This window comes from Strix uralensis, chromosome 8 (genome assembly GCF_047716275.1).
Source record: "Strix uralensis isolate ZFMK-TIS-50842 chromosome 8, bStrUra1, whole genome shotgun sequence".
Classification (NCBI taxonomy): domain Eukaryota; kingdom Metazoa; phylum Chordata; class Aves; order Strigiformes; family Strigidae; genus Strix; species Strix uralensis.
In genome coordinates this window covers 13,482,200-13,507,712 of record NC_133979.1, presented here as the reverse complement: position 1 = coordinate 13,507,712, position 25,513 = coordinate 13,482,200, and the positions used below count along the sequence as shown (strand labels likewise).

Below are 25,513 nucleotides of genomic sequence, written 5' to 3'. Positions count from 1 at the left end.
TTAGTTCCAGGCACATGCAGATAGTAGAAATCATTTGACCAATATTGTATAAGTGTTCAAAAGACTGAATGATACCAGACTGTGTACAGACCAGTTGAGAACTTAAACTGAAATCTTGGGGGGGGGGGGGGGGGGGGAGTTTTATTCCAAAAGGAAGGAAAACTACAAAACCTCAAACATTTTCTGGTTTCAAAAAGCCAGAGATTATTATGTTAATGAATGTACAGGATGGGAGAAAGGCAATGCACTTTGCATTTAATCAATTCACTTAAAAGCTGTGAGTAGATGGTATATGAACAAGTCAAGTTTCTAATTCAAGAACCCCTACGCTAGAGTGTTAAGATTCATGACACAAGTTCCTCTGTATTTCAGGTTTTCTCACATTCCAGGAATCAAAATAGTTTTCAGTGTGCAAATTACAATAATGTATTATATGATCACATATAATATGTATATCCTCATATAGCTAGCTCTCCAGTGAAAATACATTCTACCATAGAGTCTGTTACAGCTCAAGCTAGAGCAGTTCAGTCCTTTAGCTCCTACTACAGCATCCTTTGGTTTTAAATCTGCAGACCTGCAGTATAAGCTCTGATGTCTGTCACATACATTACCAAATAAAATACTGATACACCTATTAGAACAGCTCAACATCTGAACTTACATGCTGGAAGGACTGTGGCTTTCAATTCTACATAACTGGAAGTTCCTGGGAAATGAAGCAAAAGGAAATGTATCTCCTAGCTTCCTTGAGACAACAGACTGCCTGTCCCAAAATGAAGAAACTTTTTTGGGGGGGTCAATGACAAGAATAATAGAAAGCTATTGCAGAATATGTTTCAGTATTTATTATTATCCCTTAAGTTGCCCCATAGAAGTCACTGATGAATTTGGTATTGACTCTGGAACATCACAATCCAACAAAAGACATATTCATTTAATAAATTCTGACCAAGTACAAGATGAAAGTGCTGTCTACATTCCCGGAATGCCTAATATGCTCACCACACTGGGCTACCTGACATTCAGGACGAAAACCAAGATAACCCTAAGGAAGAACTAGTCATTAACATTCCAGAAGACACAACCACTACTGAAGGATGCATTTGAGCAGACAGTTTGGAAAAGCACTGAATTTTAGAGGACCATCTCACCGGAGGTGGAACAAGGGGGTAGAATACAGCACCATATGCATTCCTATCAAAAGAGGTGAATAACTAAGGTACCTACAGGCCAACAGTTTTCCAGAGAGTGACAAGATAAAGCTTTGCAAAAGGGCAAGGAGAAAGAGTAGGTTTAAGACTGTAACTCTCCAAGTAAGGATATAGTTCTCTATAACCCGATGGACAAGTTAAATAAGCATCTTTCCTTCTGGAGAGGAGTGCACAGTCAGTAACTATTCAAATTCAAGGTGGTGGTACTATAACCCTAGGATTACTGGTTGCCCTTCCTCTCATTTCTTAATATGGCTCATCTTCTACCATAAATCTCTTAGATGACATATATATAGGAAGTCTTCACACTGCCTGCCATGGACCTCTAAAGACTGTTGCTTCACTACCTACAGCACAACCGAGTTTTCCACAGCAAGACTCAAAGTGAGTAGATCAAACTCGTGTTAGTACACATGTGAAACCCCTTCATCATCACCACCACTCTCTAAACACATATGTATGATATATATATATATGTGTGACAGGACAAAATGAGGGAGAGGAAGGGGAGGAAAGACAAGACATGACATGACATGGTATACCTATCAGAAATGCTGCTACAGCAAATTATTCCATTCTCAGTGCTAATTTACCTGGTAAGTTTTAAGGGTAACTGCAGTACACACAAAAATACACTTTTGGTTATAAATCTCTAGCAGCTCTAAATAACCAAGACATTACAATAAATGAGCATGGTGAATAGTCACATATCCATTTCTCACTGATTTCAATGGGATTCAATGTACCATATCTGATAAATTATACTGCGCAGTTGATAAAACACATACAGTATTACATGAATAATAATCGGTATTTCTCTTTTTTAACTCATAATTCTATAAATAGTACTTGTGTATTTTATTTTGATTTTAGGGCACATATAGTACATTATGTCCCATTAGAATCAATGAGGAGTGAAAATACAAGTACTGGAAATAATTTGGATTAAAATAAATATGATTGACCTTTTAGCCTTTTTCCATGTTTTCAACAAAACAGTCTGAGAAACAAATTTAAGATGACATTTACATTTAAGAGCAGCACAAAGGGATAAGAGACTTGTGACATCCAGAAGCATGGGACAGACCTACCAATCAGATGGTAAAATTGCTCAGGTGAATAACAATACATGAAGAGTTGATCTGACATTTTTCTTACCACTTGCTTCTTGTCTGTGCCCTATCAAACTTAATTTTCTATCTAAATCAAACACTGAAATCAACAGCACTTTTCTTTCAAAAACCAGAATTTAGATGCTATAGCATATGCTTAATCTTCTGGAAAACAGCATTAACACAAGCACAGGCAATTATATGAGAATACCAAATAAATGGATTTCACAGACTTTCGCAAAAACCACATAGATGAACTTATCAGTCAAATTTAAAGGCTTGAATAAAACAATAACGCTACTTACTAAACATGTCTGTGAAGAGCTGATAGATTCTGTAGTTGCCAAGAGTAGCAACACACACCTAAGAATAATCATAAACACTGTAGCTAAAAACAAAAACAGTTGCCAACTCCTCTCACTGAGGGTGGGAAAATAAACAGCATAAAACAATATTGACAGCAAGGCAAATTACAAATGGAAAAAATATATCAACACGTCATTTTGTAGTTGTATCACAAACATACTAATGCAAATTACTAAGTTTTCTCATGCAGGACACAGGCAAATTAACTTCAGAATCAAATACTCTTCCATTGTCTTCCAGAACATTAATACTGAACTAGCGTAAGTGTATTGTTACCTCAAAAGAAACATTTTCCTTCCAATTTCTACAAACTTAATCATGTCTCTTCTAGTTCTTGCTTTTTTAAAGCACCCAAGTGCTATGGGGTGGTTCTTTCAAACTAATGAGATTAGAGACTTACATTATCACTATCTACTAGTAAAAGGGAAAATGTGTCTCACTGGACTTTAGAGCAGAGGCTTTCAGTATTATATATCTTAATGGTGTATTTCATTTGAATGCACAGCAACAGACTGCACTGAGATGAGGAAATAACACAAAGGAAAAAGAACTTTAAAAAAAAAAAAGTCACACTGAGATGATATATGAAGTACAATCAGCATTTTTGAGACTACTGTTCTTCCAATACAGGATTAACCTTTACTGAAAGAAGACCAAGGAGCTAGTTTCTCTGACTTGAGAACAAATGTTTCACTACATTCCACTTTAGCACTGGAGTCTCAAAATAATTTGAGGTAAACACAGCTATGATGTAACTAAAAATTACTTATATTGTCATCACTGGGCTTTAAAGCCCAAACCTTTTCTTTTTTTAAACCAAATCCACCATGTATCACAAATTCACTACAGGTAAAATACATATTCTATCTGTATCCCATCCCATATCCCATCCCTATCCTCATTTTTACTGCAAGTAAGAAGATGAACCATTCTGAAACTCAAATCTGAGCTGGCACAACTGAGCCATTTCAAAAGCTAGAAGAATCTTTCCAAGAGCTTTATTAGTGAGAAAATACTGAATCTGGTGTCCCCTCCATCATATCTTCAAAAATAGTGATTTCAAATACACAATTGGATTAAATGGCAAAGGCGGCAAAGAATGCCTGCTACTTCTGCAGTTAGATATGCTACACAGGGTAAAATAAAAATTAACACCATTGAACCATTCCACAGAAAAAAGAACATGACAATTGCATGCAAAATACAGACACCAGGTTCTGATGCTTTCTGGCTGGATGGCCGGGCCCAAAGAGTTGTGGTTAATGGAGTTAAATCCGGTTGGCGGCCGGTCACGAGTGGTGTCCCCCAGGGCTCGCTTTTGGGGCCACTCCTGTTTAACATCTTAATTGATGATCTAGATGAGGGGATCGAGTGCACCCTCAGTAAGTTTGCAGATGACACCAAGTTGGGTGGGAGTGTTGATCTGCTCGAGGGTAGGGAGGCTCTGCAGAGAGACCTGGACAGGCTGGAGTGATGGGCTAAGGCCAACTATAGGAGTTTCAATAAGGCCAAATGCCGGGTTCTTCACTTTGGCCACAACAACCCCCAGCAGAATTACAGGCTTGGGGACGAGTGGCTGGAGACCTATCAGTCAGAGAGGGACCTGGGGGTGTTGATTGACAGCTGGCTGAACAGGAGCCAGCAGTATGCCCATGTGGCCAAGAGGGCCAATGGTATCCTGGCTTGCATCAGAAATAGTGTGTCCAGCAGGGACAGGGAAGTGATCTTACCCCTGTACTCGGCACTGGTGAGGCCACACCTCGATTACTGTGTTCAGTTTTGGGCCCCTCACTACAAAAAGGACATTGAATTACTCGAGCGTGTCCAGAGAAGGGCAACGAAGCTGGTGAAGGGTCTGGAGCACGTGTCTTACGATGAGCGGCTGAGGGAACTGGGGTTGTTTAGTCTGGAGAAGAGGAGGCTGAGGGGACACCTCATCGCCCTCTACAGCTACCTGAAAGGAGGTTGCAGAGAGCTGGGGATGAGCCTCTTTAATCAAGTAACAAGCAATAGGACAAGAGGGAATGGCCTCAAGTTGTGCCAGGGAAGGTTTAGGCTGGATATTAGGAAGTATTTCCTTACAGAACGGGTTGTTGGGCGTTGGAATGGGCTGCCCAGGGAGGTGGTGGAGTCCCCATCCCTGGAGGTGTTTAAGAGTCGGGTTGACGCAGCGCTTAGGGATCTGGTGTAGTTGGGAACGGTCAGTGTGAGGTTAATGGTTGGACTGGATGATCTTCAAGGTCTTTTCCAACCTAGATGATTCTGTGATTCTGTGTATAGTTTTCTAAGGATGAGGACATTTCACCTGGATTCAGCACCTAATACTTGAGTTATGCAACTCTGTAGGACAAATGCTTAACACAAAAGTGATAACATACAATTTCACTCTCTATCCCATTTAATGGTTGCAAACAACGCAGGCTGACTTTCAGTCTAAGCAGCAGCCCTGTGGATCACTTCGAACCCACAATCTGCCTAGTTTATAGTGAAATTATCACTTTGAATTTTGTCTTTAAAATGAGAGTCATAACACTGATCCATTCTTTAGCCTAAGGGCTCAAAGCACTTTAGGAAGAGCTATGCAAGTGCTAGGTATATCATGTTAAAAGAACAATCAATAGAATGGGATTGTCTCCTTGCCCTGTGTTTGAAAGCACCTGGCACCTTAGAGCCTGCTCTGCAAGAAGGCTTAAAGGAATAATGTTAACATAAATAAACACCTTATTCTGTAACTGTGTCCGGTCTGCACTGCCCTTGGAACCAATTGGTCCATTACGAGGAACAATAGCAAGGTCTGTTCACAGCAGACTACTTCTTGTACAGCCTTGAATAAACAGTTTCTCACATACTGTCATACTATTTTCATTTCTGTATTAAGAAAGCAAATGAACCGCCAAACATCACTCACTAAAGCCAATTGTAATTTGCTTTCTTTAAATGCTGCTTTCAATACAAAGCATTAGGTAAACACCATTTCATTGGTGGTGTGACCTGTAGAAAGCATCACTCCTAGAAGAATACATCCGCAGTGAGTGTTTAGAGAAATGTTTGAACAATTTGCTTAGCACAGGAAAATGCACTCCTTGGATTTCTTGAATTTGCAGTCAGATGAGGATGCTGATAGCATTTGTTCTGTATCTTCGCTGTTTCTCAACAGCCTCTGTAGGAATGAGAGTTGAGTGTTTATAAAGTGGGAGCTAGAACAAAGGTTAGGAGACATGGAGCTTTCACCACCACTGTTTCAGCCCTCACCTAAAATATACTGCTAATGCCTTCTACAAAGTTATCAACCATATGCCTCACTGATGGAAAGACTGTAACATCTCAGGATGTGGAGCCTTAATTTTCTTGGGAGTGGGCACCCTCTCTGAAACCTGGGGCACATCCAGACACAAGAGAGATTCATCCTGAAATGCTGGGGTTTTAATATCCAAAGATTTCAAACTAAGACTAGTTAGCCTGGTTCTATTTTACACTAAGCCTATTTCATACATTTAAAATATTATATAAGAGTGTTCAAGTGAGCAGACATTGTGAAGTGTCCAAGAGTGGCTTCACACAAAGCTTTCCCTTAGCCATTAGTTTAGGCTGCAGCAAGAACTACAGAATTGAACTATTCTGTTTACCATAACAAAGGATAATACCAAAAGGAGAGAATAAATTTAGAGATAGCACAGAGCTGCTCTAACTCTCACCAGGGGCCAAGAGAGATACATTCCAGCTCCGGAAATATTTTGCTGTTTGAATTTCTCTTCCAGTCTCAACTACAGCACTAAACCAGAAGCCAGTTGCAGTGTAGTAATATTTACAAACAGGATTTATATTTAAAATAGTAAATCCCTCAAAAAAGAATACAAAAGTATAAGCCCGCATTCTATTTTTGCATTCATAAAGGGTTTCTGTACCTGTATCTCCAGTTTCAAGTTGCATGACACATCCTTCAATCTCATCAGACAAACAGTTTTTTTGTTTGTTTTCCTAGCCCTTTTAATACATACAAGTGCTCTTCTCCATTTCCTCAGATTTAGAATAACAAATTTAAAAGGCATTCAGGACTCACATTAACATCTAAGCAGCAGCAAAAACTGTCACTTCTATTTTATCCCTCTTAGCTCCCTGATTACAAAGTTCTATTAACTGAAAGACAGCACCAGTTCACAAAGATAATCAAGAAAGGTCAGTGGTTTATGAAAGGAAGTTCTGGCCTTTCAGGGCACCGCTGGGACTTGAGCTCAGTGCTAGCTTTGAGAATGAAAAGACAGAGATTCAGTGTCTCTCAATAGTATAATCCTGGCACCACTCATAAAACCATATAGATTTCCTCAGATCTGAGGATGACCACTGAAACATCAACCCTCAAATGAGAATTCCCTATAAATGGTCATTGCACAGACACTGTCAGAGTAACACGTAACAATAAGGATTGCGGAAGTCTGTACTTTATTAAAACCTAGACCTGTTGATAGGAAAACAAGCGTCACCTTCTATCGCTGTCACCCTTTTAACGCAGAGAATCCTAAACGATGTTTTAAATAATATAATTATTTCCCCACTCCCATTTCTGTATTAACACTATGGCTCCAATGTCTTCTGCAGCATCCTAAGTTCTCATGCTCCTTTAATAACGAGACCCATATACAAAGATTTTTAGAAACATTCGGTGTAGGAAGTATTTGGGACCTAACAATTATTAGCCCTAGACTGCAGCCTCCCACTCTTTTCCCTAATTTGTATGAATCTGACAAAGAAGGCCTGACCCTGCATGCTACTTGTCCTTTCTGTCTTCAAATTCTATTGATCTATAGATTTCAACACTTCAAAGCAGAACCAGGAAATAGTCTATGCACCAACGTAAGAGAGGTGCTCTATTAGGTCATCAGCAGCTGATGCTTAACATCTTGCAGGCCTGCACCCGCAGCCTCTACTAATAACAATTGATTGGGCTGCAGACCTGGGTACTAATCCTGCTTCCACTGATTTCCAGGGAGAATTCCACAGAGTTTTAGCAGAAGCAAGATCGGGCTCTCTGAATAATGGTATTTCATTCGTAGCATTTCCTGACCTTGTGTGCCTTCTCCTATCTCTGCAAAGCAGCATGTGGGAATGGCCTCAGTCACCCAATGCTATGCTTTTTTTTGTTCTCCCAAGAAATACAAAGAGAAAGAAACTTTCAAGAATGTCTGCCAATATAAGACCTAGGAGATGCACAACAAGAAGTGATGGATTATAATAAAGAAAAAAAAAAAAGTTGTTTAAGGCTGCTTTCCCTGACAGAGTCTCAACATCACTTGATGGATTATTTGTCAGGGTCCACCATTTGTGAGTCATGTATCTAGCTTAAGCTACAACACTGTGGCAGGAATATGAGTATTTCAGTGTCTAATCAGAATGGTCTGGTTTGTACACCTTCACTCTGAAAGTTGTGCAGTGCAGCTTTTATTGCAGTTTTATTATCCATGATAACAGGATTCACTACTTGCAGTTCTCCAACTTTCCTCATTTAAATGAGAACAGGATTGTCTTATCTTTATTTTTACCCTTTGAAAGGGAAGAGAAAAATATTTACTCCTAATCCATAGAAAGCAAAGAAGACTGAGGTCACTTAGACTTCAGCTGCGTGATGTTAAGCCTGAAAGACGACCTCCATTTTTTTCTAAAGATGATACTCCATAAATCCTGTATTTCTGTACCCAGTTGCTCATATCTCACTACTGCTATACAGAAAATAACTGAAACTTTTTGTATCTGTATTGTTGTATTTACAATTTCTGTACATGCTCTTTAGACTGCAAATTTTAGGCAAAGAAAACATGGGTTATCTGAACACTAAGCATACAGTGGATGCCCTTACAGTCTATGGAATTTCAGGAGACCTACCATTTTCATCTACTAGATCAAATGCAATCACACCACAAGTGATTCTGCCACAACTCAATGCACAAGGAAACTCTGGATCAGCAGTCATAGAGAGGTTAAGGACTGAGCTGCCAGTCTGAAGACTACTTCTACCTTTGCTCTTAGAGATGATCTTTCCAGGTATATGGTAAGATTTTTCCTGTTCTTCCCAAACTGTTCTTGTTTCACAGGATTGTGATAGACTTCATATTCCAAAACTATCCGTCAGGTACTTTATACAAGCACATTTATATACAAATCATTTTAAATCATCTTATTTGTTGATCTTCTGCAGTCAGGCAAGGATTTTATTTTCTTTACACAAGATTACTTGAATATGCAAAACAAAGTCTGAGATGTGCTATCATGATTCTTCTCCCCATCAATGAAATTCATGTATTTGGTTTTTAAACAGAATATATTTTAGTATGTTATATAGTGGATACCAAATGCACACTATAATACAATATAAAATATATACCAAATATTTTTAAGGCATAATAAATTAATGAACTTTGTATAAGTAGTTGGTGCCAGTATGATGAATACACTGTTTCCCTAAGGACCTGAGGGTGCCTGTTTAACACTGTTCAGTGCCTGCATTTGCATGCCCCGTTAAAGTTTATTAGAGCCCAAAATGACTGTGGAGCCCTGGTGCACACATCAAATACCATGCTTAAAGAGTTAACCTGCCCTAAGTCACCAGAGTTGTTGCAAAATGCATGTGGTTCAACAGGCTATGAAAATCAGGTCACTTATTTTAGTGTCTGTGTACTAACTTAGAGTGAGAGCTCAGTGTCTCAGACATAGTTGATGACACTTTGACAGAACCTGAAAGCCAAAACCAGAAGTGTGGTCTTCAAAAGCCCTGTTCAGCCACTATCTAAATCTGTGCTTAAGACTGCTCTTTCTGTGTGTCTGAATAATATCTGACAGGGGCTCAATCTGGCAGCCTCCCAGGACATCTAACACTGCCACACATTATGAAGTTGGGGGAGTTACACAGTTCGGTAAAACAGATTAGAAAGCTCCTTGGAAAGTTACAAGGTAATGCTATAATCTCCAATTTATGTGCTTCTCAAAATACGTGCTTTAGCAGCTTTTGGAGCAAGAAGTCAAATGCTTTACATGCCGTTTCCATGTACAATCCCCAATTCAAGACCACAAATTGCATTCTCTTTTCTTATCTTTTATCTGGGCTAAACCATCCTCAACCATGATTCTGTCCAAGCAGAAAGGCTGGACTGAAAGTTCACTTAAGCATTTTTCTGTTGGGCAGCTCTTCACAGCAGAAGAGGTACCTCGAATCCATTTCAGGTGCGTAACTTTCCCAATCCACTGTAAATAACTTCAGTGTTATATAGAACGAGATCTGAAATTTCACTTCCAAGCCATGCATGAAAGTCAGGTATCTCAAGTGATTGCTTATGCATCTATCCTGAGGTTGAATCTCCTCAGTTTTCAACACTTCAGCACTTTTCAAACTCCTACCTGAAATTCCTTGTTGGACACTCAAGGTCAAAACTGTGGTTTGAACTTTTTTGTTTCACTATTCCCCTATGTCATAAGGAATTAATACTCCTGTACTTTAAAGCAGGAGTCTCCATTTAATGCTTCTACAGCATTTGGAGATCCTCAGAAACAAGGTGATATGTAATACAAAGCATTATTATTTAATGAGTTGAGGTAAAGAACCTCTTGTTTCAGAAAATGGGAAGGCTATATGTGGGTAAAATACAAAAACAGCCACTTGAAACTGTATTTGAAGAAGAATGCAAAAGAAAATTACTTGTTAAGCATTTCTTTTCCCATTATTTCAAAAAATATAGTCTGATTAGAAAAGTACAATTTAGGCATCTACCACCCTCAAAAGCTTCTCTGTAGTATATTTTACCTACTGCTTCAACATACAACCTGTATCACTTCACTGGATGATTATGTTACCACTTTGAATGAATATTTGCACAAATTGCACTAGTTGGCTATTATCAGATAATTATTAAAAAATTCCTCTTCACAAGTTTTAGCTAGAACAACGTTAATTAAATGGTACAGACACCCACAGTGAAATGTAAACCTTTGCTACCTATAGCACAACAGTGTGGCTCCTTACTACCAGTTTTATACCCTGTTAGGGCTAAAATATTAGCTTCAATCTTTCATAATGAGTTTAACTTTGCCTCCCAGCTTCACCATTCTTTTCATACAGTTCTGTTTCAAGTCTTGCCTTGTCTAAGTATGCTGCAACTGTAGCACATTTCTTCTTTTGTGACTTAATGTTGTAATTTGAAAGGAAAATGTAAGAGTAATTACTGATGTAATAAAACATGAACATACTGTAGACAACTCTACGGAATTTTAATTAGGAAATGTAGGTTCACAAAATTTCCCCTGTCCTCCTTTCAATGAGCTGTCACCCACTGCACATCTTATTTTCACAAATTTAATATTTTGAACACTGTCAACTTTGACTTTATATTTCACAAGCATAAACATAAAGCAAATTATGATGCTGCTAAATAGGAGCCTGAAATGCAATCTTCTTACAGAAATATGTACGCCTAACACAGCTACTCTTTTTATTGATGGCTCTGTGCAAAAATATGAAGGCATAAATACTAGGACAGTTGATTCGTTTTAATTTTTTTGCACTTAAGACGTGGCCTCAGTCTAAAGAAGGATCTAACCAGACTCTGACAGTTAAAAGATTAACAGTCCTGCCATACCAACAGGCTTGACAAAGGAGCTTAACTTAATCCTTAAGGCAGTATAAGATGTCTTATGTGTATTACTGCATAGGAGCACAACTTTAATAAACACAGCGTAATGTAATTTTCAGTAGTTTTACTGATGTAAAGAACGGGATAGGAAAAAAAATAGATTGACAGATCTATTTGTTTTCCAAGGAAAACAAAAAGGAACTAGAAAACTTAGCTTTTTTTTTAAAGATTACTTTTATTTTGAATTTCAAAGTCTCAGTGCTTTGCACAGACTGAAACACAAAAAAGCAATTCCAATAAAAAAAAAAAAAAGACAAGCAGATGCAACCTCATCATCTACAATCAAGAGGCAATGGGACTACAATTTCAGCTCAACTGGCTCACACGCTGCTCTGTTATAGCTGGTTTTAATACTGATCTCAGTCACAAGGTTTTCATGCACTTCCCGTGAGCAATGCACTCAATTTTAAAAAGTCTTGAGAACTTAAATTGGTCCTTGAACTTAGTATGACATGGCTGAAATCACCTCTTGCACCTTCGAGTGGAATTAATCTTTTTTTATTTGCATAGACCATGAAAATTAACCATCATACCTGAAAGTTCAAATGTTAGGACACTAATTGTCATGTTAAAACGATTTTTTTCACATTATGCACTACAAATAGGATATGTCATCTTCATAACACACTGAAAAATATCCCTAGGAAGTGGCATAATTATAAAAAATCATTTCTGAGAAACTTTAATAAAGCTGATGCATCTTATCATCAATCAGTTTATTCTATATGTGTCTGAGAGCACTGATAATGGCTCTGTCTGGTTTTAGCATAAACTCTTAAGGTGCTCCCAATGCAGCTGTTTCACTGTATTTCATATCAATATGAAACCTCAAAGACAGGTTTTCAGGTTCTTGTCTCAAATCTAGATTTGATCTGAAGATACGTGCTATTACAGATTATATGTATATGTATGTATAGGATACATTGTTATTCCATCTTAACAGCAGTGAAAGCTCTGAGGGGAAGACAGAGCCAGCTGCACCTCCTGCTGAAGCTCAGGATGCTGCACATTCAATGTCTTTCATGAGAGCAGAAACATGATCCCCACACACTTACAGGTGGTAACAAGCTGTGAGAAGTTTCAAATCAGCACAGCTGGGAGTGAAAGGTGATTCTAAAGCCTCATTTCACTTTCCAGGCCAAAATGTCCACAGACATAATTAAAGATACCCTGAAAGCTCTTGTGTATTACACAAATTGCTGCAGATCAAAAGGGATCACTGTGCTGGAAGAAATCAGACACATTAATACCAGAGATACCCTCCTGGCCCTGATATCCCTCCTCCACATCTACCAGCTGCACAAAGTACCTCATTTAACCATCAAGTGATACACCAACACTACTCCAGAGAAAGAATATTCAGCATATCTATAACTAGGTTCATTGCTTCTTTGCGTTGCTACTGAGACACAAAGCAGATACAAAAGTGAAGAATCTAGCTCTAGTTTTGATTCCACTTGTTAAAAAAACAAGAGCTTTTGGCTATTCATAAAAATTAAAAGATAAATCAAAATTAGATCTATTAATATGAGAATTGCATACGGAAAGAGTAACATTAAGGCTCAGCAGTCTTACATAAGTTATTATTAAATATCCTATCAGCAAAAATTCCTCATTGACTGAAATTAAGATACACTCATCAACATTTCCGAAGAAATATACATGGTAAGAATACCAGAATACACAAATATTACAAATCAAATAACCTATGTACATAGAAATAGCCATGTCAGAAGCAAAACCAACTCAGCTTCATTCACAAACATGATTTTCTAAAGCAAAGCAATTAAAATATTTTCTTTGATAAATATGTGCCCAGTGAAAACAGCAGATTTTGTCATAAATGGCAACTTAGATGACTAAATCATGATCTGTGAGCTTAATTTAGGGTCTCATTTCAAAATTTGAAAACCTGATCCACAACATCATCTATCATAATAGGCTGCTGTACAAAAGAGAAATGCTGAAAAATAGTCTTTTCTGTTAAGTGCACTAAACATGTGGCAATCTAATGACCAAAATTTAAGTACCAAGAGTACCGTGAGGTATGTAAGTCTTCCAACTGAACACTGAGAAGTACACAATTGTACAATAAATCTGTAGGTTGTAGTTATATTCTCCAATCGCATTAGGTAGGAAATTCTTGGTGGTGTGGCAGAGGACTGAAAATGCTCCTCTGGAGCAGGGTTAGGAAACCATTAGGATATGGACTAGCAGGGTTTTGCAAGGAGATGCAAGCAAATACTGACCATGCTCTGCACAACCAACCACAATCAAGCTCTGCCCACGCATCGAGATTGTAGGACACAGAGAAGCTCTATGGTGTAAGCTACATAACACTAAACATGCTGCTGAGCCCAAGATAATAAACCCTGCCTCTCAGTCAAGCTTGTTAGTTCTGGCTTAGCAACATGCTAACTGCAGTTACTCAGCTGCCAGAGCAGAGCCAGTGCAACTCCAACCAGCTCAAAAGGAGGGCAGAGCATGCTCTCGTCTGCTGGCAAAATCCCATATAGACATATGCTTAGACATCATGTCAGCTGGCACTCGGCAAGAAGGGGAAACCCTTACTGAAGTGCTGGTTATTATGTATAGTCCCATTCATGTCCGAGGTAGTTCTCATGCATAATGTGAGCAATATTATAACAAACTGTCTCAGTCTTCGTAAGGCTCATGAATCACTATTAAAAACAGAAGGAAATCTGGAGCAGTGTTACAAGGAGAATATATAAGTAGATGAACAAATGAAAATAGCAGTGACTTTGTCACAGGTTTGTAGTTTGTAAAATGTATTTTGGATAGTCATCAATAATATCAATAATGACCATTTTATGGAATGTAAGCATTAAGAAAGAAATTATCTAAATAAAACACAAAGTGTTTTGTTATGTTTTGTTTTTAAAAAAAGAGGAGTTCACCTACAGTTATCCAGGCACAGGCAGATGAGCTGAGGAAGGACAGGCAGTATTAACTCTGCATCACTCTGGCAGCTGCAGTCAGACCACTGGTTGTATTTTGAGGTTTTATGTTCTTATTTTAGAGTCAACCAATATGCTGAGATGTGTAAAACTAACCTTTTTACAGTAGCATTAGGAATAAAATGGACAGCAACAAAATTTAGGAGCACATTTGACATTATTCTAATCTCCAGGGATAAAATTCAGCCAAGTGTCTGAAGGACTGACCCAAAGATGGCACACTGAAAGCTAGAGCGGAGCAGGGAAGGGACATCACAGGTTGTACAACAGCACATACTCCCCGTGAGCCTCCACACTCTGCATAAAGACTGAGGATAAGGTTGGCAGAGCACTGCTTCCATGCATTTGGCCAAAAGCTTTCTCATAAGGGCCACGGACAAGTCTTGGAAATCATGTTTTCTAAACATACCTTTGCTGTGGCCAAATGTTCAGCCTCTGCAAATACAAGGTGTATATAGTTTGGATGGCTGAAGTTAATGAACAGCTAGCATTTCAAATGCAGTTTCAGTCCTTCAGAATTGTCCAGAAATGTTTTGGGCATGTCTGTACCACCGTTCCCCAGGCACCCTGTGTGGCTTCAGCCTATCCCGACCCTGACTGCCACAGAAAGCACAGTGCAGAGCCAGCCCAGCTCCAGAAGAAATGCACCTGCCCAAGATCAGGATTTACTTGCTCAGATACAGTGTGACTATTCTGCTTTCAAATTCAAGCTAACAAGCCTGTCTTGAACTACACTTACATAGACTTACTGACCCAGCCTCCACTAGCTTTGGGATCTCTGAATCACACTTTATTAGTCCGTAACCACGTGGTACCTTCCTGTCAGTTGCCTCAATTATGTGCTTCCTCAGATGCTTATGTTTCGTACAAGTCACAAGGGTGAATTTCACTGAAACAGAATAGAAATGTCTATCCACAGAGAATGAAATGCAGGCGAGAAAGTTTAGAAGGTAATGAGCCTGAATGTAACTCACGTCACTATCTAGAAAACACAGTCTAGTGTGTCAAACTGGGAGAAAAGGTTTTAACATCATGCAGGCAAACTGGTAAGTAGCATATACTCAGTGATGAATGCAGTCTCTAGAAGCCTATTTCTCAGCAAACCATTTCTTAAGCGTAACAATAGTCCTTTAGCTTTCCTGTGCACAAAGCCTGATACAGATACACATTTGCACAAACTTGCACTGCTGAATTTTTCTTTTCCTTAGAGATAACTTTTAGACTGATGCTCTGCTGAATGTTATTACATCTACTTTTATGACCTGCTATAGCTGAGGGCAAGATATATTCTAATTTAATACTGTCCAACAGTACAAAATTTACAGAATATTTTGTTTCAGCAATATTAACATCATGTCAATACCTGAGGATGCTAATAACACACTAAAATCAAAATATAATATTTGCTAAACAAAAATGTATATTCCAAATATATTGACTGTTTACTGAGAAATATTTGCCTCCTCCTTTCCACGTTATTTCTTACTAAGCTGTGCATTCTGTAATGGAAATTTTTCTACAGCTGCAATAAATTTTTAACGTGTTGTATTCGATGATGAAGAACACATTTATACATTCTTGTTCTATGTTACTTAGAACAGTCCAGATTATTAAATCTGAATTAAGAAAACCTGATCTATGCTGCCTGTATACCATATGAACCCATTACTGTTCCCTTTTCCTGGACAACAAATATTTTGCACTAGTTCACTGTCATTGTGAAAAAATACTCTAGTAATCTATTAAGTATAGTCATTTGCCCCTCCGTACTTTAAAACAGCCCAATCTTATTCTGAAGTTTTCTTACAAGGTTCCAGTAAGAAACTAGTATTTATTATTGCACTTAATATACACATTGTGCTTCTCTTACATTGTATGTCTCTCTGAATACAGTCCAGGCACTAACAGTATTACCAGATTTGCCTAAACTCAGTTCAGATGTGGTATATTCTCCATACGGATGTGTACATGTCTCAGCACCCAATTCTGTCTTTCATATAACACCATCAAGGGGCACCTCAGAGCTCCACTTCTTCATTTGTATTTTTGCACTTCTGTTGCAAACAGACTCTCTGAAGGTAGAAGGTTTCAGCTTTGACTTGTCCCCTCACCTATGTGGCTTATTCTTAACCATATTTGGATATTTTCAGAATAACAATGGAAAACAATTAATAGCAGTTTCTGAACTGAAAATATTTGCTTTTCCAGCTGATAGCAAACTTCAGTAATTAACCTGGTCTTAAAACTTTAAGCTTTAACTATTAGAGCAAAAGAGTGATGACTAATGGAGATTGCTTAGGGATGAGGTGAAGCATCATGATGTTTCACCTCACCTTCAAAGCAGCTTTTGTGCTGTCACATCTGCTTGTATCAGCACCAAACGACTGCTGATTTGATCATAATTGCCCTAATTAGAAGTCCAATTAATACACTGAGTTCTTATCAATGCCACCTCAGCATCAATGGTGTGCATACGGAGCGTTACTGAGCAATACAGGTTAAACTAATAAGGAAGGTCACCAGAAAAAGGAAAGTACCTGCAGTCTATTGTTCGGAGGATATCACATAGTTAGGATGACACTCAATATCCACTTATGCCCCAGGACAAGCAGAAAGGGAGAACTTAAGGAACTCTATTGAGAGATATCCATCAGCTGTGAACAAAAATTACATTTCCTGTCATTGAAAATCTCATTTAGTTCAGACTTGCTTCCACTAAGGATTAAAGCCCTTCAGAAGAACACTTTGTCTTCACAGGAAGATGAAAATAGCTTAAAATGCTCACAGTGAAAGACTGTGCGAAAAAAGTGCACAATATGGTAACTTTAAATGGTTATCAAATATAACACACTTCAGTACATACTAGAAATATAACTGTGGTCACTGAAACTAATGATGAAAATGAAAAGAAAAAAGTAGTAAAGGGTTTTGCACGAGGGACAGGCAAATCTCACTAACAAAGTGTCACCAATTCCCTGCCTCGAAGTATTTTGCATATCCATCGAATGAAGAATTTTGCATGTTCACAAAAGAAGACAGGAAAGCAGAAAAGGGAAACAGCACCCACTTATTACAATATGATGCACAGGATATTCATAAAACAGGAAAGAGCATATTTACTCATTCTTCACTTTTCACAATTCAGGATAAAGGCTATAATCCAGAATCAATCAAAAAACAGAAGCGCAAAATAAAATAATCTTCTTGCTTCTGCAATTTTTCTTCTACGAAGAAAAAAAAAAAAGAAAAAAAGAACTTTGTCTTAGTCAGTTGTAAAAACAAGGTAACATATTATGACCAATTTCATGGTATCAGATATTGCTGAGAGATGTGACTTTTTCAAATAGTGAGAAAATTAAAACACAATTCTGCATTAACTGTCTTGACCTGACCATCTACCCACTATTTATGTTTGTACTGAAATCAATCATCAAGATTTTGTGATACAGTTTCTGAAATTACCTTTCTGCTTCAGTTTCTAAGAAAGAATCAAGCTGTATCACAAAATGCCACAAATTGCAAGGGGCAAGATCTCCACCTGGTATAATGACAATGATTTACTCTCCTTTATCTTCTCGATAACCAGGAAATTATCAGAACACAGCTATGTGGTTGGGTAGGTTTTTATGCATCACGTACATGAATGAATGTAATAATACCATGTATTAGATGCATGCCAAACATCCTTCAATTTTCGGGGACATCTGAATATTTAATAGCACCTGTACTCCTTTCAGACAATTCTTTTAAGTAACAGGTCCTGACCTCTGCTCGGAGTCACTATCTCTACTAGTAGGATTTCATCTTTAATGGCACTTATTTTAGAAAGAATTAGGCAATACTGACAACCGTAAAATATTACTTGTTTTTATTATCCCAATAGCTAACATTTGTGTCCTCTCTCAAGCAGACCCTGAAGTCAGAATTCTATAAAAATTTGTCCAACTACAGAATATGGGCTTTTTCATAAAATAAATGCATAAGCTGCACAGCTAACTGATACCTATATGTAAACATCTGAAAATATTTCAAGATACTCTAAGTTGAAACAGTGCCAGGCTAGGACTACTGGTTCTTTGCAGAGGTGCCAAGCAACCTGGAAAACAGGAAAATGTACCATCATTTCCTGTCATTGTTGTGTGCTCTGTATTGCACACTAGGTATTGTCATCTAGTGCACACAGAAGCTGCTAAAAATCTTAGACAAGGGTCATCAAAACGAATGAATCCAGTATTATGATTTGTTAGACTGAAAAAGCACACTACTGCAGTTGCTCAAAAGCAAGAAAATATAAAGCACAAGATAGTCATTATTCAATTGTTGGGTAAATCTAGTAAAACAATAGTCTCTGCTCTGTGAGTGTGGATATTCAATTACATTCTCTGATTGTCATGGTCCTAATTTTTTTTTTTTTTTTTACTCTGTCAACTGTAGGTTTTAATAAACCTACAGTTTATCAGCATAAAAGGTAACTACAGTACCTCAAAATTTTAAAAAAGCCAACAAAACACTGAACAAGGGGCTTTTTGGACTCCTATCTTGCCTAGATCTCTGACAGATGGAAGTGTCCCCCAACAAGGTTATTCTAGAATAAAGTCTCCCCCTTGTGGATCTCTCACATAATAAAAGCTCCATCCAATAATTGCATAATAAAGTCTGTGCTCCTTCCTTTGCAGCTAAGAATATCAGAGGCAAATAAGAACATGTAACAAAATCATGGTACATGGTTTACTTCAACTCAGTGGGCTCAATCCCACCTCAGGCAAGACAAGCTGTTTTGTTGTAAAATACCTTATGATTCCATGATAAACTCATCTGAAAGACACAGACACCCGCAGAATAATTTCTTCTCACCTCCACATAAATTAGTTATGAAGGTTGGCTTAGTGACCTCCTACAAACTATTCAGCCCAGAACCATCAATGGTTTAACTAGGTAAAAATTCAAATTCCAACTATTTTCTATCCAATACTTATTAAAAAGAATATAAAAAATAGCAAGATTTCCACCCACCCCCATTTTAAGTGCACAAAGTTTACTATTCTAGAGAAAGTAATTTCATCCCAGAACAATTTATTGTGTCTCAGAGATTAAGGAGCTATGGCACTATTTGCAGAATGACTCTTCCTCAAACACTCCATTAACTACACTATTCTCTGCATTAATTTAAAAGGATCACAAAGATTTCTTTGCATATGATAATTTACATTATCATAAATTAAGAAATCATTGTGATCACTTAAATTATCATGTTGATCTCAACGCTCTCAAGGTATTTAAACATGATTCTAATGAATCATACATTTTGTCTGCAAGATTGATTTTGATACGGGGTTTTTATATTTTCTAAGAAACAAAATCCTTGATGGCTTGAAATATTATTCAATTACATACATGACAAACTCATATTTTATTTGCAGTACCAACTGTTGAGTCAATACTGGGTAAAAAGCTTTCTAACTATCCAGAGACATGTTTTCACATTCATTTCAGAACAGTAATATAATGGTTAAATATTTATTCCTTGCAAGTTCTGGAATTGCACTAGGTTTCCTACTGTCATTAACAGTCTCTTATTTGTATGCAGTAATTGCTTTAAAAATATTAGCATTGTAATTTCTTGCTAGCACTATGATAAATCAACAGAAAGTCTTATCCCCATGCCTCCCCATGGAAGAGCATAATTCTGCTTCCCTCGATGCCAGTGACAAAACCTCAGGATTATACTCAAAGAATTCATGAAAGATGTTAGTTTGACAGTCTGAAACTCTTGTCCTTTCTAACTGCAGAACAGATGTAATAGCTAAGCAGTGCTATGCTCTGCCAATGTGCCTCTGTAAGAAACAACAGCTCCTCGAAGTAGAAGGGTAGCTGCTACTTCTCCACTTCGTTTCAGTCCTTGACCTCTCAACAGCAACTATCAGAAAACCATGTTTTCTGTTATAAATGTGAGAGTCTTTAGAATATAAACATCTGGCTATTGGGAACAAAAAAAGATACCATTCATTCATTTCAAACATCCATCAACAATGACTGTCAACTGCTGTTGCTCTGGGACATGCAGAGGCAAAATGCCAAGAACCAATCTCTGAATCCACTGTATTTCTGAATTTTCTTGTTTTAAGAGTTCAGCTCATCAAAAACAAAGTTTGCACTGCTAAACTGCAAAAGGCTGCTAAAGCTAAGAACATGGGTTCTGATCTCTGCTGCTTGATGCAGGGAAAAATGGGCTTACAGAAACCAGGAAGGCAAAGCACTAAGAAACAAAACATCACAAATCTGACCAAGTGACAACAGACTCCTGCAAAAAGACTCTTCAACTCCATAAAAAGCATATTATGTATTTTAGCTGTATTCTCAGAGACTGCCTGCTTATCTTGACAGGATGGATGAGGAACTACAATTCTTACTGAATATAAAAGAAGGAAAATAATTGGTAATTACAATATTGCAAGCCATATTTCAAAATCATTGGTACTTTACTAAGTACCTTGATTTTCTGGCAAATAGTCTCCATACATGATCACCCAGCACTATTAAATGAGGTGTATTGCTACTAGTGACAGACATTTGTAATACATATTTCACAATGTGGACAATTGTTAAATTTTATCCCTGAAGAGAAATGTCTATACTGCTATATAACATACCTTCTGTACGTGTCAATACTCATTGTAATTATGGATTAATAATAACTTCAGTACTTATCATATAGCTTCTACATATATGTGTGTATTTACTCTCATTAAATGCATTAGAATGGGTACACCACCACAAAGATGAAACTAGGTTTTGCCATTAAAGCAAACTATGGGATCCAGAAACAAAGTCTTTATAAAGTTAAGAATATGTTTCAGCTCCTAGATCTGAATGATCTAGACATTTAGACTACTACTAACTGTCATTCATGCATGAACACATACCAAGGATGAATTTCGTATAACGGTCATTCAGCTTGAGGTCATTCAACCTGACAAATAATCCCAAGATTCTACATGGGAAATTAAGGAAACTGTACTGTGAAAAGTCTACTACCCATGGTCATTTCACACTGTCACCTCTGTGCCACCAAAACAACATGTACCATTGGTGAAAGTCATTCCTCCCCTACCTTTGCAAGCCTGTTGTCCTCATACAACAGGTACTTTTCATCTCCTTCCAGGCCTCCCTGTCTCTTCGAATATCATGTCCTTCTCACAGCTACAGAATTTTATCTTGCTCTCTTCTTGCAGCTCTCCTAATATTCCGTAAACCTCCCCGATTCCTTCATTTTCTCTTCCTTTGGGCTGGACTTTCATGCTGCTTGCTATTCAAGCTGTCTCCTCTGCAGTCTCCAGTGTCCCACCCAAAAACCATGTTCTCTAAAAATTTTTCACAGTTTCTCAGTTCTTGCAACCTCTCTCCCTACACTCATCATCACCAATCCTGCACCCTTCTTTTTCCAAACCATTAATTCCTGTGATCTTTTACATTCTCCTTGTTTTATTCTGCAGGAAACCTATGTATTCTGGGATTGTAAATCCATGTTAAATATATGGGTCTGTTAAATTACTAATACAAATACACTACCAAGAGTTAAAGCTCTTCTCTCCCCCATCACCTTCTTATGGTAATACAGTGTCCTCACTGCTCTGTATACCACAGTGGCACAGCTCTCTTCATGATCTCATGTGCATTAAAATAAGACAAAGCAAGCTGGGAACACAGCAGGGACTGCACAATCTTCTTATGGACCCACACAAGTTATGTGAAAAAGTTATTAAACCTTCAGCAGATTATTACTGTGAGGCATGAGCTATGTGAAATGAAATTCAGAAATGAAGTATCTGTGGGTTTTGGGCCATATTACAATATATTAAAAAAGCCAGAGGATCATTTTTTTCCAAAACACAGGGAAACATTAAAATTACTCTGGAAAATAATAAACACTGAATAGTGATTTTAAGTACGTTCTATTAATGAGGGGTCGTTGAGAGTCAGGAGAAACCAATGTAAGGGGTTACCAGTGTCAGAGGGCTACTCACATATACACCCTAAAAAAAACACAGATGCTTTTTCAATTATTACTGCTTACCAAAATCATGTGCATATATATCTACACCTTATCACTACAGTCATGTTCAAGAAGAACAAAAGAATTACAAGAGAACACCTCACACAGCAGGAAGCCCCATGGCCAAACTTGCTTTTTCTATACAGACATTACATTTGAGAATTTCCAGAAGAACCATGTAAGAAAGCAAATAAAGCCTACAAGGGACCATCATGAGCTATTTTTCTGCGTTAAGAGCCCTACAGATAACTCTTGCATAGAAAGTGAAGCCAGAAGGAACAATAAAAACCTCCGTATATCAAAGTCACTAGTCTTCACACACAATACCTCTAAACTGAGCCCAGTAACTTGTTTGGTAACATATCTTTCAGAAAGATGTCAGTCTGGATGTGAAAATATGAGAAAGTTGAGAACCCTCACTTCCCTTGCTTATTTTTACAGTAAATTTTAACTGCAAGAAGTATTAAAAATACTAAACATTATCTGGGGTTTTGGCAGAGGGTCCTTGGAGTTTCCAGGTAAATGCAACAAACTGAACACTGCACAAGAAGAATCTGCTTCTGAGAAAATTACTGAAGCTCAAGTATCTCTTCAGCATGGATGTGCCATCTTGCTCAGTTTATGTCATTACATCTGTCCTGTGAGCTATCAAAGCTTCGTCTGCCTATCTGTGGTAAACCGGTATTACAGTCTGACAATCCAGCCTGGTAATTCCTGTGTCAAGGGGAGGGACATCATTTTGTTCACCATTAAAGAGGTGTCCCCAATTTCTAGAATGGAGACTATGGTTGACAACTTCTGCTTCCCAGGAGGAGGATGAAAAGGTCATTTGTGCAGGAGATACAGTTCTCTTCAGTTTCTCAAGATGAAATGAGCTAAGAATAAACACCTACCTATTGACTTTCCCTTCCAGTAACTAAACTTCGCTCTTTAACCCTTCCCAATATCATCATAAACACACATTTGTGCTGTGCCTCTAGCATCCAACACCAGAAACAAAACACTTCAGCCCCCCATCGTCTACTGGGCAAGGGAAGAGATAACTGACACTCCACAAAGGCCTAACTGCAGGCTGGACACCGGGTCCTGACCCCGTTAATCCACAGAGGCACTGGGGGCCAGGTGGCACAGCCCCTCGAGGGCTGCCGAAGCCAGCGCCGACAGCGAGGCAGCCAGGGTCCCGCCGGGGCGGGGGGTGTGCGGCCATCTCGGCGCGGGCAGGAGGAGCTCTGCAGGTTACGGTGGTGTCGGGTGCCCCCTTGGGGGGACAGGGCACCGCGGGGGTCCCGGCTACCCCAAGGGCCGGGTGCGAGGGGCGGCCCCGCGGCCGGAGGCTCACCTTGTGCTCCAGGACGCTGATGTAGCCCTCCAGGAGGCCGGCCCCGATGGGGAGCGCTGGGTGGTGCTGGCCGCGTCCCGGCGAGGGGCTGGGCACCGCCGCCACCTGCTGCTGCTGCTGCTGCTGCCGCCGCCGCGGCTCCGGGTGGCCCCCGCCGCCGCCGATGCCGCCGTACATGAGCAACAAGCTGGTGCACATGGTGGTGAGCGCCAAGCAGACGGCCAGCCCGTGGCGCTGCAGGGGGCAGAGAGAGGCGGCTCAGCGCCGCGGGGCAGCGGGCTCCCCCCGCCGCCGGGCCCTGCGGGGCGCACCGCTCCCCCCCCCCGCCGCACTCGCGGCGCCCGCAAGTTTCACGCCGCCAGAGGCCCGGCAAAAGTGCGAGGAGAGAACAGGGGAACCCCCTCCTCCCTCCTCCTCCTCCTGCCCCCTCGCCGGCCCGCTCTCCTGCTTCTCTCCCTCTTCCAGCCCTTCCTTGCCCCTTCTCCCCTCTGTGTGCCCGGCTCCCCCCCGCCTCTCGTTCCCACGCAGCTGTCCCCCTTTGGGCATCTCATTCGTGCATTTTAACGAGTGTTGGGGACTGTAAGGCTCCCCCCGCACCCGCGCGGCTACCTCCAGCCTCGTCCTTTAAGCAGATCGGTTTTCTATACGCTCCTTAAAACGCGCGCACACACACACACACACACCCCGCACACCCCCCACCAAACCACGAGCAACACGAATAAAAGAAAGCAGGCGGAAAGTTCTTGGCCGCCGCCGCCGCGGTTTTGCTCGCCTTCGCGCGATCCCCACGAGCCGCGGGGCTGCAGCCCGGGGAAGGCTGGAGCGGGTGGAGGGTGCCCGGGGCAGCCCCGCGCCGCGCCGCTCCGCTCCTCCCCGCCGCCGGAGCCGGGATGAGCAGTGCCGGCAATGCACTTACCATCAGGGTCTTCATTTTGGACGCCTCCCGGCCGCCAGTCCTCCCGCTCCCCGCTAGGCTCGGCATGGCGGGGAAGCCGCAGACATGGCTCGGCCAGGGAAGCGCCGCCGTGGCGGGGATTAGGGGGGAATTACACCCGGCCGGACCCTCGGAGCCTGCCAGAGCCGGGTCCTCGGCTGCCCCGCCTGCCTCCGCCTCCGCCTCCGCCTCCTCCCGCCGGCGCAGCGGCGGCTCCAGGGCAGGTGGAAGTTAACTTCTGCCTCCCCCTCGGTCGCGCTGCTCCGCCGGCGAGTCCGCGCCTCGGCGGCGCGGGGGGGGCGGCGGGCGGGCAGCGGGCGGACGCGCCTCTCCGGCCCGCGGTGGGCGCCGGCCGAGCGGGCAGGGGCTGCCTCCCTCGGCCCAGGCTTCTGTCCTGCTTGTGGCACCGGGGCGCGACCCTCACGTTACATTATCTGTATTTTTCCCCAGCGGAAAATTCCTCATTCTCCCACCGCTAGCTGGGTTTCCTGAAGCTGGCAGCAGTCAGGCAATACTTCAAATTCACGTTAGTAAAAAAATCGACGCCCTCAACTCCCTGTGCGGCACTAACACCACCCTCTCTCACACTGTCTTTCCCAAGCCCTAAAAACCAGTTTCAAAACCTTTTGACAGAAGACTTCTCCATTTTTTTTTTTTAAAGTAAATCTCACGGGCTTGCTCCCCACGCTGTCCTTCTGGTTTCTGAAGACAGACATTTTCCCACTCTCATAAGCAGCCTTCTAAAGTTTTTTATTATTTCTTTCTTTGTGTTAACAGTGTACCGTTCAGTCGTGAAAACTTTATTAACAGACCTCAAATTACATAGATTTCTTGCTCTGGGA

The 25,513-nt window shown here is 40.2% G+C and overlaps 1 protein-coding gene across 2 annotated transcripts in view; it reads right to left on the bottom strand.

Annotated features, from left to right (window-relative positions):
- ST6GALNAC5 (ST6 N-acetylgalactosaminide alpha-2,6-sialyltransferase 5) overlaps positions 1–24,906 on the bottom strand; it is a 116,511-nt gene extending 91,605 nt beyond the window's left edge. For both annotated transcript variants that reach the window (XM_074876320.1, XM_074876319.1), the window contains exons 1-2: positions 24,654–24,906; positions 23,738–23,971 (exon numbers count right to left, since the gene is read on the bottom strand). In XM_074876320.1, coding sequence (XP_074732421.1) covers positions 23,738–23,971; positions 24,654–24,719 — 300 coding nt within the window. In that variant the 5' untranslated portion in view covers positions 24,720–24,906. The remainder of the gene's footprint in view (positions 1–23,737; positions 23,972–24,653) is intronic.
- Between the last annotated feature and the right edge of the window lie 607 nt (positions 24,907–25,513).